We start from the raw sequence: 16,453 nt of genomic DNA, 5'->3' as shown, positions 1-16,453 counted from the left end.
TTTTTCGAGGACTCTTGCTGACTGTTATTAAGGCAAATCGTACAGCAAAAAATCCTCATCATTTAAATCCACTTGAAAAGCAAAAAGGTTTGAATTCGAAGACCTTTATTGCAATGTCCTTAGCGTGTGTCAAGGAATAATATCAGAAAAATAAAATATTTCATTTTTGTGTTACAGCTGTTTGTTCTCGTTCAAATTTTCATAAAGCCAAAAATAAGCGCTACCTAAAACCTAACATCTGCCGTCAATGTCATTCAAACGAAAATGCCGTTTTTTTGTCATTCCAGCAAAATAGTTTCAGAGTTACGACATTCTTATGTTCTCCTGCATTGTGTTGGCAAATATTCAGTTATATATATTTCCCTGATGAAATAGTATTTTATTTTTTACAGTGGTATAGATAACCTTACATTTATGTGTTGTATTTAAAGTCTGCCCATGTTCATATACTACTTTGCAGATGTAAGTGTTAGATAGCACTTATAATTATATACATGTATTAATATTTTTATCATTTCACGCATACTACTTCATAAGGTAGTGCACGAAGCTTAACAAGACCAGTCTTTTACCGAATCAAACGGTTTCCATAGCAAAATTACATCTTGCAAAAATGGAAATAAATCCATATCGAATACAGGGGTATTGCAAGTTGTTTAATCGTTACTAACAGTATCACCAACATCATCACCGCCACCAGCAGCATCAGTAGCATCAGTAGAAGCAACAGCAGTAACAGCAAAATTATGTTACTTAATACTAGTGGATGCCATGAGTTTCGTAAAGATTAAATCATTCTCCAGATATGAACTTCGTAACGCTAATGTCAAAACATAGTTTTACTTTGACAGATGGACTGAAATGCGTCATTACATTCTATAAAGTAAACGAATTACACAATATGTATTTTATTCAAATAAAATGATTTGTATAATGCTGCGCTGTTAAAAGTTTCTACTTCTCGGAATTAGCTTAACTCGCTCATCCATGCATATTTTGTGCATGCCTTATATGCGGAGATCTGAGCTGTTTTGTCTTATCGGAATGTAATATTTGACTTAAACTGTTATAGTATTTACCAACGACAGAAAACAAGTCATCATGATATCTCTAAAGCCTATTATTTAGACTTTCTGAGTAATATCAAATGAAATTTGCTCTAGGATACTTCTTGTTTTCCAATAAATCAGAGCTTTATGAAATTGTATTAATTAATATAAAAATACCATTTTCTTCGAATAAATATTTTCTTGATTACAGGTGCCATGTAAAAAGGCTCAAGTGATATTCTGAATCTTTCTGAGTTAAATTGTAAAAACAAAATAGATCATGCGTTTAAGTTAACATTATGTTTTGAATTGTTCTGTTGGAGAACTGAAAAATGAACAAGAAGCTAAGCTTCAAAATGAAGGAAGACACTTCTTTTTATCAAATTCACCCACTCGCTAATAGATCATGAAACGTAAGATAGGCCTGATCAATTTTCAAAATTGTCTGAAAATGAAAGACATGAATGTGAAAAAGCATGCTACAATAGCTTTTTAAAAGTTCATGTGCGAAAGCAGATAATATCTGATCAAAGATAAAATAAAGTATTGGGTGTGCCTAGCAGACGACACCCATTTCACACTGTTTATGTTATATCTAATTACAAATTACACTTTAAATGTGCTAATTTGAAATTAAATCTTTTATCAGTTTGTGTTTAACCTAAAGGTAATTGCTTTTAATGACATTTAATTGTATATTTCTACAGAAAACGAAATTGTAATGTGTACTTTTTGAACTCCTTTCCGTCAAAAATATAAAAGAAAATAATTTTTTTGTTTTATTTTTTTAAACCAGGATGCCAAAATTTCTGTACGAAGATCCAACGTCAGTTTCTTCCTTAGATTCAGTGTTGATATGTGTTCTGGTCCTTTCGTATAATGGAGTCCATTTGGAATGTTCAACATCTATGTAATAGAATTACGCACACGCCAAATCATTGAGGGGTGTTGCACTTTTCATTACCTCTCGTGAATTTCTAAGTCTATACTTTCAACGAATAATGAAATGTACAATTTTAAAATAATACTTCATCAAACGCTGAACGCCATCTTACATGTTTAAGCAAGTGGATATACATTTTGTCATATCGAATATTCAAAAGGTCAGAGTTAACCATCAGCAAAAACAGCATGTTCTATTTATAAAACTAACTAAAAAGAAAATAAACATAATATGTGAAAACAAATTGAATAAAATATCGGGCAACGTAATTTCATCCTTGTTGACATCTTTAGAATCTTGAGATTGCATCACACATGATAACATGTCGCACCTGAATGGTGACACTATCTTATTTTATCTTGCATAAATTATTTACATGATATGAATTTTGATATGCTGTTGATATGCTTACAAGGATGTGTTAATAATTGTATATTAACTTGTGTATTCATTATTTCTGCATGGAGGGCCAATGATTCATCCAGTCTAGACCTTTTTTTTAAAGATATCTCCATGAAATATTGTAGAAACCGTCTTGACAGACAAAATAATGCTTAGGTTGCTCAATACAATAAATTGTAAGAAAGTGGCTGTACTTAATCCCAGGAAAATGTTAATTTTGTACACGACTGATACGTTTTTATAGTCCAGTTATGTCTTTATAGTCTGTAGATTAAGTGTGATGATGTAATGTATAGTCCATTGATGAAATGCAGTGGTCTGAACTTTAATGACTTTTTTCGTGGTGGTCGGTAAATAACCTAGGACCGGTATAGACTGTTTCTGTGTGTTATTGTTAGTTTTGAAAGAAAATCATTATTTCTAACTCCTGTCTCATCAGAAATGCAAAGCTTTCATGCTTACTTTAATCATAGTATTTTGTAACATGTGTGCAGTTATCTATATGAGCCATGCCATGAGAAAATCAACATAGTGGGTTTGCGACCAGCATGGATCCAGACCAGCCTGCGCATCCGCGCAGTCTGGTCAGGATCCATGCTGTTCGCCATCAGTTTCTCTAATTGCTGTAGGCTTTGAAAGCGAACAGCATGGATCCTGACCAGACTGCGCGGATGCGCAGGCTGGTCTGGATCCATGCTGGTCGCAAAGCCACTATATTGATTTTCACATGGCGCAGCTCATATGTCTTCTTAAAAAGATGCAATGAAAAGATAATTCTTGAGATAGCTTGTTTTATGTAGAAGTTCAAATTTCTTGGTTTCTTAGTTTCGCGTGTTTGTCTTTGTAGGAATGTCTCAAGACGAAAACTACAAGTGTACACTAGACGATAAAAGCTTACAGAAAGCAAAAAGGGAACTAAATGAGGACCCAAAGGAAAGAGTCGGGGCGTTAAAGGCATTGAGTGACTGGGTTGCTCAACAAAAATGGTTACAATCGCCAACAGGTACGTTACGTAATACAGTCAAGGGAAGTACACTAAAATGTGCCAAGTACTCCGCTTAACCGTAAAATAACAACGGCATCATTATTGTATACACCCTTACTTCGAACTGCGTTAAATGTTTAGTTGACATTTTGGATATTTACAATTTTGTTTAATATGTACATTCAAAGTAAATGCCCGCCATGGCAAACTGTACTGAGCTGCATCAAAAAAACTACCGAAGTCCAGACTTAAGCAGAAAAAAACGACAATTTTTATTGAAAATATTTTCAGATGCAAATGAATATGTAAATTAAAACAATGACACACAGCAAAGGCTTGCGTAAAATACAATGTATATGAATATATTGATACTTTATCAGGCTGGATGTCCTTTGGTGAAAAAAAAATGTAAACGCTTGTAAACGCGTGCAAACGCTTGTAAACGCATGCAACAGGAAAGACAAACATATCGTTCACAATCGCGCACAAGTACCATACTGGCAGATGTTCTTAAAGCATGAATTAGAATTGTAAATTTTCTTGACAAATTGAGATCGTTTGAAGTACATTTAGTCGTTTTAATCAAATAGATATGTTGCACCTGCTCGCGTACTCAATTACATATGTAATATTTACCTGACAGAATGCAGCTATAAATGTTATATAGTTGGTAATCATACTTTTTTTTGCGCAAAAAATCATTTCAATAAGATGATGAGCTTTTATTATGAAGTTTTTGAGAGAAAAATTATTCTGCATGCAATACAGAAGAGCCTGTACCCACTAAATGCTAAACTATAAATCATTTTTCTTTTTAACGGCGAATATGTAACAGTTCGAATATTTATAACACTTCCTGGACATTAATGAAATTTGACGTACTCCATTCTAATCAAGGATTGGTACATAATAATTTGATAATAAACACTGAGTTTGAAATGATTTTATGGTCCGGTTTCAATTTTAGATGCACGATATTTGCTTGGGTTTTTGCGAGCGAGAAAATTCAGTCAGCTTGGAGCACGAGAACTTTTGGAAAACTACTGGACAGTAAGAACAAAATATTCTGACTGGTACAATGGAGTGAGTACTTCAGATAACCGAATACAAGACATTATCAAACAAGGGTACGTAAATGACTTAATAGATATTTTATATAAAAAAAGTGAAACATAGATAATTGGAAACCTACGACTATGTACGGTAATGAAATGGAAGTGTCATGAATGTCCGACGACGCAGCAATGCATTCTTACAAGTACACTGTAGATATAATAATTGAGCCGCACCATAAAAAAACCAACATAGTGGATTTGCGACCAGCATGGATCCAGACCAGCCTGCGCATCCGCGCAGTATCCATACTTTTCGCTAACGGTTTCTCTAATTGCAATAGGTTTGAAAGTTAACAGCATGGATCCTGACCTGCGCAGGCTGGTCTGGATCCATGCTGGTCACAAATGCACTATGTTGGTTTTCTCATGGTGCGGCTCAATTATAAAGTTTTCTATCATAGCATATACAATAAATCACATATTTAGAAAAAGTCATATTAAAGAGGACACTGCAAACAAGCTACAAAACATACTAAACACATACAAAACAATAAACACCGCCAAGTGTTTCTTATCGCAGAATTGTTGGAAACTCGTCCAACTTTCCTGATATTTTTCACTTGTCTGTGTTCAGACCCCATGTTTTGTCCACAGGAGATAATTCCTGAGGCTCTTTTAAATTTTGTAGAGATATGTCCCTTTTCTCCTCAAAGAAAGACTGTTCAGAATATATGAGTAATGAATGAAAAAAAAAGATGAAAAGATTTTCTAGTCGGTGGTCATGCCGTGAATTCCCAGTCAAAATTACCACTTTAGATTTTCGCAGTAGAGAACTGTGGCAAGTCTATATCTGCATGTAGTTTTCGTGTGGCTATCGGTGTGTAACATTAACGTATTGCATTGACCGTTAATTGTAGGCTCTAGCATTTCTTTTTATCCATCGGTATTTAACAAGTTAGAAGAGTTAAAGACCCACCAATACCTAGTGGTCTACTTTTCCTCCCACATGAACTTTGTGCAAATAATTCTGGTAATACTGGTATTATACAACTATTCTACAAGATAACAGGTGGACAAGCTCAGTCCGGTTTTCATAACTTCATCTGCAAACTTACTCAGTCATTCTCTTCTCAGTATAGTTTTATAAAAAATAAAATAATAACTATCTTACACTGTATATAGAAACAAAGTGTGATCTAAACTCACCTTAATACATGAAGTACCGTGCATACTACTACATTAATTGAATAATATATTTAGTAATACATTGTCTTAGCCTTATATCTGTTACTGTCAAACTGTAATTAGACACTTGTTATTTCTCATTTCTCCATACAAAAATGTATAATTACAATTATGGAACAATCTGACTGAAATACTTGATCTTCTAAACCAAGATCCGAGAAGGACCCATTCTTAATCGTGTTCTGTATATTTTTGATTTCCAGAATTGCTATTTTTATTTTCGCAATTCTATTTTTTTTATTTTAACCAATCAGACGACTTGTTCGAATGTCAAAGATAAGGAAAAAAATGTGTAGGTTGTCAGGGACTCGAATTCGGGACCAGTCGCTTACAGAGCAAGTGCTCTACCGACAGAGCTAACGGTTTACCGACAGAGCTAACCGGCTGACACTTAACGTCATAAAAATGTAATTATAAAAAACCCAGTCTAAATATAGATTTTGTATTCTTACAAAATGTTGTAAGTAAGTAAAAATGTGTAGGCTGTCAGGGACTTGAATTCGGGACCAGTCGCTTACAGATTTTTTATTCTTACAAAATGTTGTAAGTAAGCCTTCTGCCTGGCTAACGGAATGGTTGTCAGAACGAGGCTATCAATAGCACGTCTTCAGATCCGAAGTATAGCGTAATAGGAGATGTACTTTAGTCAGACAGCATTATGGAAATACAAAAGGTTACAGTTAGTTAGTGGTGTGTCTTTAAGGTAACTTGACAATTGCCACTACTGACCTTGACATTTTAAAGTGATAAGTACAAATATATGTAACTCTCAAAGTTAGAATTGAAGCTCAAACAAGAGATGGCACTATTAGTGACAAACGCCCCCGAGGTTTGTCCAAGAATGCTACAGTTCGATGCGCAAAATATGCCAGAATAGTTAAGTTATGACTAATTTTTCGACAAGAGAAAAAATTTCTCCGAAGGTAACCTTGACGTTAGAGCTAGGGTCTGGGTCTTGAACATGACACACTAACTCATCATAGGGAAAATTGTGACAAGTAATGTTTGATGATGGCAGAGTTATTGACTGGACAAGAAACATAAACGTTAGCTTTTTAATCTAAGTTTGACTTTGACTTTGAAACTAGAGATCTGACACCTTATTTTGATATAGGGAACGTTTATGCCATGTAATTTTAAAATGTCTTCACCGACGGAATAGGTATGGAACTGACAAGAAACTGACAAGAAACACACCATGTAAACCGTTAACCTCTAAATGTGACAGCGATCGTGGAGCTAGCGGTCTGGTTGTTATGCACGACACGTTTTCTCGTTATCGGGGAATATTTTTAATGTTTTCATTTTCATTCCCATATTTTTGTTTCTTTCTTTGGTGGATTGTATTTGTATGTATGCCTTTATATAAAACAACAGTATGTTTATTATTTGCATGGCTTAAATGCATGTATTTAGTCAATATCATCTTTGATATAATGGTAAACTTTTGTGATCTGCCATATCGGCTTATGATACTTCTCTGTTGTGTTGTCACATAGTTCATGAGGGAATCTAAATGTTTACGAGAAAAAAAAATAATGTCGATGGTGAGATTCGAACCCACACGGTAAAAGATCTGTTTAACATGGACTGTATGCTTTACCACTGAGCTAATTTGCAATTGGTACAAAATCTTAAAATATTTAGATTGTAACATGATTAATGACAGAGTTACGAATCGGATATGAACAGACCCTCTTAACCTTTCACTTGACTTTTAAGTGTAAACTTGATCTTGGAGCTAGGGGTCTGGGTCTTGCGCGTAACACATTGCCTCCTTATGGTAAACATTTATGCCAAGTTGTTTCAAAACCCCCTCATGGATAACAGAGTTATATACCGGACACGTAAAGACCTATTATGATATGACTTCTAAATATGACACTGACCTTTGAGCAAGGGATCTGGGTCTTGCGCGTGACACATTGTCTGATTATAGTTACCATTTATGCCAAGATATTTCAAAATCTCTCCATGGATAGCAGAAATATGGATCGGACACAAAAATAACCCTGTTAACACCTTGACCTTGGAGCTAGGGTTCTCATTTTGATAAACATTTATGCTAAGTACTTTTAAGGTTTAGGAGTATATCACCAAAACACAGAAATATTTTATAAACGCATAACATCGTTACCAATATTTTACTTAACCATTACATGTTCTGCCGTACTGTCCCGTACTGAAAATATTCTGAAAAAGTTGTCCCCCTTTGAAAATGAATGCCATTTGTAAAGAAATAAAAATAAACAAATGCTGAAAACTGTGTTCCACTTAATTATGTAAAATTTCAACACTCGCATGCGGTTGCAAATGAATCAAACTAACATGTGTAACAGTTCTTTGAAAATGGTGAGTTTTGAAGGCGTTGACTGTCCGGAAGTGGGTCCCATTTAGGAAGTCTTTTTTTCGGAATTCAATGTTTATTTTAGTATACTGACACTTGTTGTGTTGTTTTTGTAATGATAGCGTGTATATACTTATATTACTCTACAAAACAAGTTTCAGTATACTGATATAAGCATTGAATTCCGAAAAAAAGAATTGTTTAAACAGGCCCCACTTCCAGACAGTCAAGCGCTTTTAAAAACTCACCATTTTCAAAGAACTGTTACACATGTTTGTTTTGATGCATTTGTAATAGCCTGCGAGTGTTGAAATTTCACATAACTAAGTGGAACACAGTTTTCAGCGATTGTTTATTTTTATTTCTTTACAAAAGGCATTCATTTTCAAAGGGGGACAACTTTTTCAGAATATTTTCAGTACGGGACAGTATGGCATAACATGTAATGGTCAGGTAAAATATTGGTAACGATGTTGTTCGCTTATAAAATATTTCTGTGTTTTGGTGATATACTCCTAAACCTTAAAACCTCTTGATGAATGGCAAAGTTACGATCCGGACACAAAACAGACTGTTTGACTTCTAAGTGTGACCTTGACAGTGTAGAAAGGGGTCTGAGTGTTACACATGAAACGTCGTCTCATAAAGGTTAATATATTTATGCCAAACTATTTCAAAATTCCTTCATGGATGACAGAATTACAGCCCGGACAAGAATTTACCAAGTTACGGTCGGCATTAAAATCAAAGAACATACTGTAGTGTAAATAAAAAGGTTATTTGCTGAAACATCTTTAAATGATGTAAGGATGTTATCATTAAATAAAATCCTAAAATTATCTAATGTTTTTGTTTTTATTTATTTTTTTTCTTGAAATAGATATCATGTAATATATACTTAATCACTAAATAACAACATAATATATTGGGCCCTAACAAAATCTGAAAAATAGATCCCTCAGAAGCAATGAGGACAAAACAAATAGTAAATATTGCAGACTCGATTTGTCTGATAGTTGGTTTAATTTGTACGCAAGTTAGCAGTGTACATGTATTTAGATAATTTACAATTATGCTTTGCACGGAATGAATTTGCAACCATGCTTTGCACGGAATGTCATGGATCAGAGGGATAGACTGGCTATATTCATCACTAAAACCCAGCAAACTGTATGAAATCTAAAGTGGTAGGATATTCATGGCATGCAGACTAGTTTTCGTACTGAATTTTGTTTATCCTCTTTAGAATGTTGTTGATCTCAATGATTTAATCGAACTATTTTGTACATTTCAACCTGTCACAACATCGAAAGAATACAGTTTTTTTTGTGAACAAAAATACACATTTTATTTGTTTTTGGTTTTATTTTATTTATTTATTTTTTTGTTTTGTTATTTTTTGTTGTTGTTTATTTGCCTTCAAACAGGCAATTCAGTTTATAAAAGTGGCATGATTTATCTATTTCCTCATATGAGCCGCGCCATGAGAAAACCAACATAGTGGGTTTGCGACCAGCATGGAACCAGACCAGCCTGCGCATCCGCGCAGTCTGGTCAGGCTCCATGCTGTTCGCTAACAGTTTCTCCAATTCCAATAGGCTTTAAAAGCGAACAGCATTGAGCCTGACCAGACTGCGCGGATGCGCAGGCTGGTCCTGATCCATGCTGGTCGCACACCCACTATGTTGGTTTTCCAATGGCACGGCTCATATATTCCTACAAATGTCGCTTATATCGTTTAAGGGGTTCAAGACGGATCATGTCCATTTCCCTTTTAGTGCACGCTATCACAACATCCTGTCATTACAGCACTAATGTTATGTTAATAGATATCAAGTTTAAATCAGGAATAAAATTTGAATTTCTAATGACTTGTTTGTCTTTAAGATTCCATTTTCAGCAATGCCACATTTTGTTTATTTGAGGTATTTTTTACTCAGCGAAAGGATATCAAATGTTTACTGACATTGTTTACAAGGAACTCGTCAAAATACCATTCGTTTAAACTGCAAGTACGTCTTTTATGTTTGTGTTGTGTTTGTATAATGTCATTTGATTTTGCTTTTTCTGAGGAAACACGTGCAATAGTTAAGTTGTAAGGTAACATTGACAAAATAAAAAGCATAAAGCTTGTATAATCATCTCAAAATCTAACGATGAATTGCCTTTACCGTGACTAAATAACAACAATGTTTTTTTTTTTTAAATATTTCAGCGTTTATATTCCACTTCCTGGACGAGATAGAGAAGGGAGAAAACTCGTTATAGTTAGACTTGGTAAGTATTAATGACAAAGGCAGAACAGCCCCATCTAACACGAATTGTTGAAGGGCGGTGGCTTTGCTCAAGTTATCTGGTGGCTTCCTTGGCCATAAAAAGCTGGAAAGTCGCCATGTGAACTGATCTGTGTCTGTATGGCTTATAACAAAACAAGAAAAATACAACAAAATCATTAAATTTCGTGGTTTAGTCAAAAACAACTATTCACGACATGAATTCGTGGATTTCAAATTTTAAAGATGAGATAAATAAGAATTTTGCTAATTCATGCTTATGATTACACAGTAAATAAAATGCAGAATACAAAATGAATAATTGCGGGTTAAAATTTATAAAAGCATAAAATGGAAATTAAATAAGTCTACAATAATAATGTAATGTTTAACTCAGCGTTAAAACGTGATAGCTTATCCATTTGCTGAAGTACATGGCACCACAGTTTTCTAGGCATAGTAACACGATAAACCAAATTATCTGATTTTCTGTTATAGGTGCAATGGACCCAAAAGGTAAAGTAAACACGTTTGAGGACGTGATGCGAGCTAATCTGGCCTTGTTTGATTATATTTTACTCGACGAAAACATTCAAGTGAACGGACTGGTATTTGTGATAGATATGACAGGGTTTTCCAGGCATCATTTTGTCTCGACTGGAATGGAAAATACAAAGAAATGCATGATTGTTACACAGGCAAGTTTTTTTTTTATATTACACAAAAAATGCTTGTTACACACAAGCAAGATCGTGTTATATGACAGATTTCAACCGAAATCCATTTATAATCATTTAATAAAATTTAAAACTCTTGAATTGAGAAAATCCCATTTGTTAATTCCCGCGGGAAGACAAGCACGTTGCGGAGTTAGGGAGGTGGAATGTGGTCTTCCAACGGGAGATTTGCCAGTGCCCGTATGGGAGATACCTCCAGGTGGATAACTCTCCTAAGCCCCGAAAGATGGAGAAGAACTCCCGCTGAAGACTTTTTGAAACATTGTATTCCTAATTACCTTTACATATTAAGTAATATAAAAATAGGAAGTCATCAATCAAACTATAAAAACGAAATAGAAAAGCATATTGACTAAACTGATACAGTTCAACTGCAGTAAGTTACCAAGTGGTAGATAAATTATCTTGGTCGGCAGACTTTTTATCTTGAAAGAGGATATATGACAATGATTTATAAACATTATGCTTTGCCTCAGTTGACTTAAACTTAAACAGAAAAAAAAACAGTTAAGCTTACGGGAACTTTTGTTGATTTTGATTTAATTATATTTTATTACTCTTTGATATGAAGTTAGTACAATAACAATACCAACATATATAATCAAAGGGCAAAAAGAGTCGGACAACAAGTTCTGACAACATTAGAGACTGGCCTTCCCTTAAGCTGTAGATAGAAAAAACGAACACAAAACAATAACATCATATAGACTCGAGCAATAATAAACTACAGATGGCAGATATACAAGTGTTTTATAAGAGAAAATAAAGTAATGAAAATAAAAACACTTTTTCACGATGAAAAAAAAAACACACACAGAAGGAACTTTTGTTAAGCAAACGGTATGGGGACATTTTATCAATAAACTGGAAGTACGCACATGTCAACATGTTATTAAGACTCAGATAAAATACCAATGATTTATGTTCTTCTGTTACAGAAGGCGTTGCCTGGACGAATAAAAGAGTTGCATTATTATAACACTGGTGCAGTTTTCGAAAGTATTTTCAATATGATCCGGCCTATGATGAGCGAGAAATTGAGAAACAGGGTAAGTTTATTGCAAATGTCACGAGACAATAGCGTCAACATTCTGAGTGTGACTGTTTTACTTATAACGCCAGTTATCTGTTTCATCCACGATCGGAGTGTTAAATTTCTACTTAAAACACCAGTTATTTCATTCATCTTAAATTTTGACTTAATACTAAGATGTTTCTTACTGTGAAGTTTGACTTAAACAATTTACATTCTTAACGCGAACTTTTACTCGAAATGCACATATTTGTTTTTTTATGCTTCCATGTTAAATTTTCCAAAAAAGTATATAGCATAGTTCTACGAGATGCCTAACCTTTTCTAACAAAATTTAATAGATGAGCCGCGCCGTGGGAAAACCAACATAGTGGGGTTGCGACTAGCATGGATCCAGACCAGCCTGCGCATCCGCGCAGTCTGGTCAGGATCCATGCTGTTCGCTTTCAAAGCCTATTGCAATTAGAGTAACCGTTAGCGAACAGCATGGATCCTGACCAGACTGCGCGGATGCGCAGGCTGGTCTGGATCCATGCTGGTCGCAAAGCCAGTATGTTGATTTTCCCATGGCACGGCTCAGATTAAGACACATTGACAATAGTGTCGTATCAGTTTAACCTGGAAAAGAAACGTTAGATAAATACATGTACAACTATCACAAACTTTTTGTTGTCAAAGGCTTGGTTACATTAATATTATTAACCAACGTAGGTACGGAGGCGTTTAGAGTTGGCCGCAGTCTTTACCTCTCGAGTCTGTATATACGATTACTATAATATAGAACCCATAATGTTCTTCCAATTACGTGTATGTAACCGAAACTTGAATACAAATTTTAGACATGATATTGTTAAACTGGATATACATCATCGAGGAACGGTGAATAATGACAGGTCTGTGCTTCTGTCAGAAATAAAGTATATAGTCTTGGAAATATATATTTTGTAGGTGCACGTACACGGACAAAATTTATCGTCTGTATATGATAAGATAGACAAGTGTATGTTACCAGAAGAATACCTACCAGACGATTATACAGGAGCAAACGCTGGAACAATACAAGAAATATGCAGTAAGTGTATTCAAAGTCTCAATTTATACAGTTACGTTGCATTTTACCGTCCCGTTTGATCTTTGACATATCTCTCCTGACTGTTTAACTCTTACGGTAATAATCATACCCAGTGTCCATCTAAATGAAGTCAAGTGTGTCTTAAAAATAGCGACAAAAAAGCATTTATCCATCCATACGCAAGGAACCGTCAAGTTATCCATAACTGGCCTCCCAACTTGTATTTTTGAAGGTTACCATACGTGTATGAAATGTTACAGATGGTACGGCATTCAGTTAATATTGTTCTTTCATTTATTTTTCAGATAATTTAGCCACAGAACTTTGTAAACCTGACGTTAAAGACTTCATTCAGGAATTACATAGTGGAAAATATGGAGTTGATCTTTGCTTAAAGCCACAAGACGATTTGCCGCAGGCGTCCTTCAGAAAACTCAATGTTTCTTGAGGCTATTGTGTCATTAAATTGATTTCATAAACTTCTGTGATTGCCTGACATGGCTTTTTTCATCGCAATGTTGCTGAACATCATCGCTATATTGCTCGACGCTATCGCCATGTTTCTCGACGCCCTTGTCATATTGCTTGATGAATTGTCGTGTTGATCCGCGTCATGTTGTTCATTGCCATTGCCACGTTGCTCCTGAAGACATCAGAATATTATTCTGGGCAATTATTGTTGGAAATTTCCAATGAAAAGTGAACGAGACCAAACACACGTGTAGTCCAGAGATAAATGCGTATGATATAATGCGTCACAGCATATAAAAGTTTTCCTTCTACGATTTTCTTAACAACATGTTTAAACAGTATCTATTTATTATTACTACACAGACATTACAGTGTCCAGTCCTTTACTTGTGAAATCGTAGAATGTTTTCATAATACGATTAGTAAATATCATGTAGTGTTGGCAATGGCCGTCGGTTCGTAGTAAGTTGTGATAGACAAAGTTGCTCACCTAATGATTTTCACCTGTCTACTCTAGGTCAAATAATTAGATAATTTTAAATGTTTAAGTGGAATTGTTATAATTATTGATAGAAGATATCGTATCTACACTAAGTAGGTACTTTATTTATTTCTATTTTAAGCATTTTATTTATAAGTAAAGGGAAACATTAGACACTTTGTTCCCTCTGTTCATAAATATGTCGTACACTTTTACTGACCTTCCGACACACATTTCGGGTTCAAGCCAAAACATTTTGGCATCTTGTAACATTATATTGCCCCTTCATAACTGTTATCATTTCATGATATTTATCAGTATCGGATGATGCTTTGAAAATGTCATTATTTACCATTAGAGAGTTACCAAGACACCAAACTCTCCTGTCAAATGACTTTCGACTGCATCAATAAAATGTTTCATCAACACTCATGGACAGATGAATGTTCTACGAAAAACTCTAGGAATTAAATCTTGATGTAGAAGGAGAGTTCGATACATTGTAGATGATAAATGTGATAGTGTTATACAATGTAGATAAAGAGCCGTTTACATCAAGTTAAATTGTTTATACAGTGTTGTCTAGAAACAACCAGTGCACATAGTCATTGGAGAGAACTAGGTCTAAGAAAATTCTTCTGAGATATCATGTCATTATATCTAATATTTGTAGTCTTGTATCTAAGCGAAATTTTTAGATTTAGATTACACGTATAATGACATGTTTTATACTTTCAAATTTTGTATTCCTCGTAAACAAAATTTAGCAGATTTGCAACAACTCCAAAGTTCCAGTAAAAATAAAAATACATGTAATGCAGTGAGCTTCTTCCGTCTTCGGACGGAGGAAAACAGTTTGAAGTGATCAAGTTTGAAATCACCTTTTGAGTCAGTCTGTTTCTTATACCGCCTGGTTATCTGTTTGTTTTTTAAACAATATACTCAACTGTTCTTTAGAATACGGCCAAGCTAGAAAGCAGCAAATTTTGTGCAATACCTTTATCAAGTTCACTATATATATTATGTTTGGTTGCAGACTTCAAAAGCAAAGTTTTTACTGTAAAAATTGTTTATTCGCATATTTCATGTAAAGTTTGCTTACGAACAGCTAGTGTTAAGGTAGTTGTTTGAGTTTGATCAATATTTTTTCTACAATATACCATTTAGTCGAATTATGATTTGTAAAGTAAATAATAATCACACCATGAGAAAACTAACATAGTGCATTTGCGACCAGCATGGATCCAGACCAGCCTGCGCATCCGCGCAGTCTGGTCAGGATCCATACTGGTCGCTAACGGTTTCTCTAATTGCAATAGGGTTTGAAAGAGTATGGATACTGACCAGACTGCGCCGATGGTCTAGATCCATGCTGGTCGCAAATGCACTATGTTGGTTTTCTCATGGTGCGGCTCAAATGTAAAGATGATGTCATGTGCTTGACTTTTTGCTCGACTGATTTGAAGTTATTGAGCAAGTTGTCATAATAAGAGACTACGTAAAAATCTGTACTTTGATGACAAATTCATGACTTTTGTATAGAGACACTCCATCCTTGCATAACTCAATGAAACTTGCATCTTTTGTAAAGTTGTACATTTTCTGTCATATAATGTCAAATAAGATATCTAGGTTCCTCGCTTACTTCTGAGATAATTTCCTACGATTAGAAAGAATCCCAGACTTGAATCCAACTTTTAATCAGTATTTGAAAAAAAAACAGTTTATAATATCTAATCTTTAGAAAGATGATGAATATTGCTAGTTTTATTAGTTAAGACAAGGGTTTATTCGTTTTTCATAAGCCTGACCCAGGTTTTATTCTAGGGTACACGGGCCACGATTGTGGTGTCAAATATGCGGAACTTTCTTTGCTTTATCCGTGAATGGATATAGTATGAGTGAAGTTTATATGTACGGGATATTGTCCTACTAAAATCTTGATGACAGCTTCTATTACCTTATGATCAATGGATAGATAAAATCTTGCTATCTGCCAGTTTCAACTTTGCATGATTCGTATGGGACGGATAAAGTTCGAGTAAGTCTTGGTGTTAGGTAGTATTATTTATGAATTATTCGTTTATGGATAAAGTTCGAGCAAGTATTATTCGATTACGGAGAAAGTTGAGATAACGTTTTGCTTTGCATTTAGTATTTGTTAATGTCATTGTAAAAGAGACAGTAGTAGCCCGTTACCATGAGTTAAACTGTAAATTCGTGCACGGTAAGTTAGTTGTTTCAGACTTTGATTTTGTTTACGAAATTTCATTTTATTGCATTATGAAATCTCCAAAGGAATATTTGAACATTTTTGGCTGTGATTAAAATGGAAATGTTTGTGACTGAAATAATATTTA

The 16,453-nt window shown here is 34.5% G+C and overlaps 1 protein-coding gene across 3 annotated transcripts in view; it reads left to right on the top strand.

The window, feature by feature from the left end:
• LOC123548333 (alpha-tocopherol transfer protein-like) overlaps positions 1-16,216 on the top strand; it is a 36,503-nt gene extending 20,287 nt beyond the window's left edge. For all 3 annotated transcript variants that reach the window (XM_045335518.2, XM_045335516.2, XM_045335517.2), the window contains exons 2-8: positions 3,242-3,397; positions 4,347-4,506; positions 10,242-10,303; positions 10,798-10,997; positions 11,975-12,085; positions 13,018-13,141; positions 13,447-16,216. In XM_045335518.2, coding sequence (XP_045191453.1) covers positions 3,244-3,397; positions 4,347-4,506; positions 10,242-10,303; positions 10,798-10,997; positions 11,975-12,085; positions 13,018-13,141; positions 13,447-13,589 — 954 coding nt within the window. In that variant the 5' untranslated portion in view covers positions 3,242-3,243 and the 3' untranslated portion in view covers positions 13,590-16,216. The remainder of the gene's footprint in view (positions 1-3,241; positions 3,398-4,346; positions 4,507-10,241; positions 10,304-10,797; positions 10,998-11,974; positions 12,086-13,017; positions 13,142-13,446) is intronic.
• Positions 16,217-16,453: the final 237 nt, after the last annotated feature.

Source organism: Mercenaria mercenaria, chromosome 6, assembly GCF_021730395.1.
Source record: "Mercenaria mercenaria strain notata chromosome 6, MADL_Memer_1, whole genome shotgun sequence".
NCBI lineage: Eukaryota > Metazoa > Mollusca > Bivalvia > Venerida > Veneridae > Mercenaria > Mercenaria mercenaria.
Note: the sequence above shows the minus strand (reverse complement) of the source record. Positions and strands in the feature narration are given on the sequence as shown.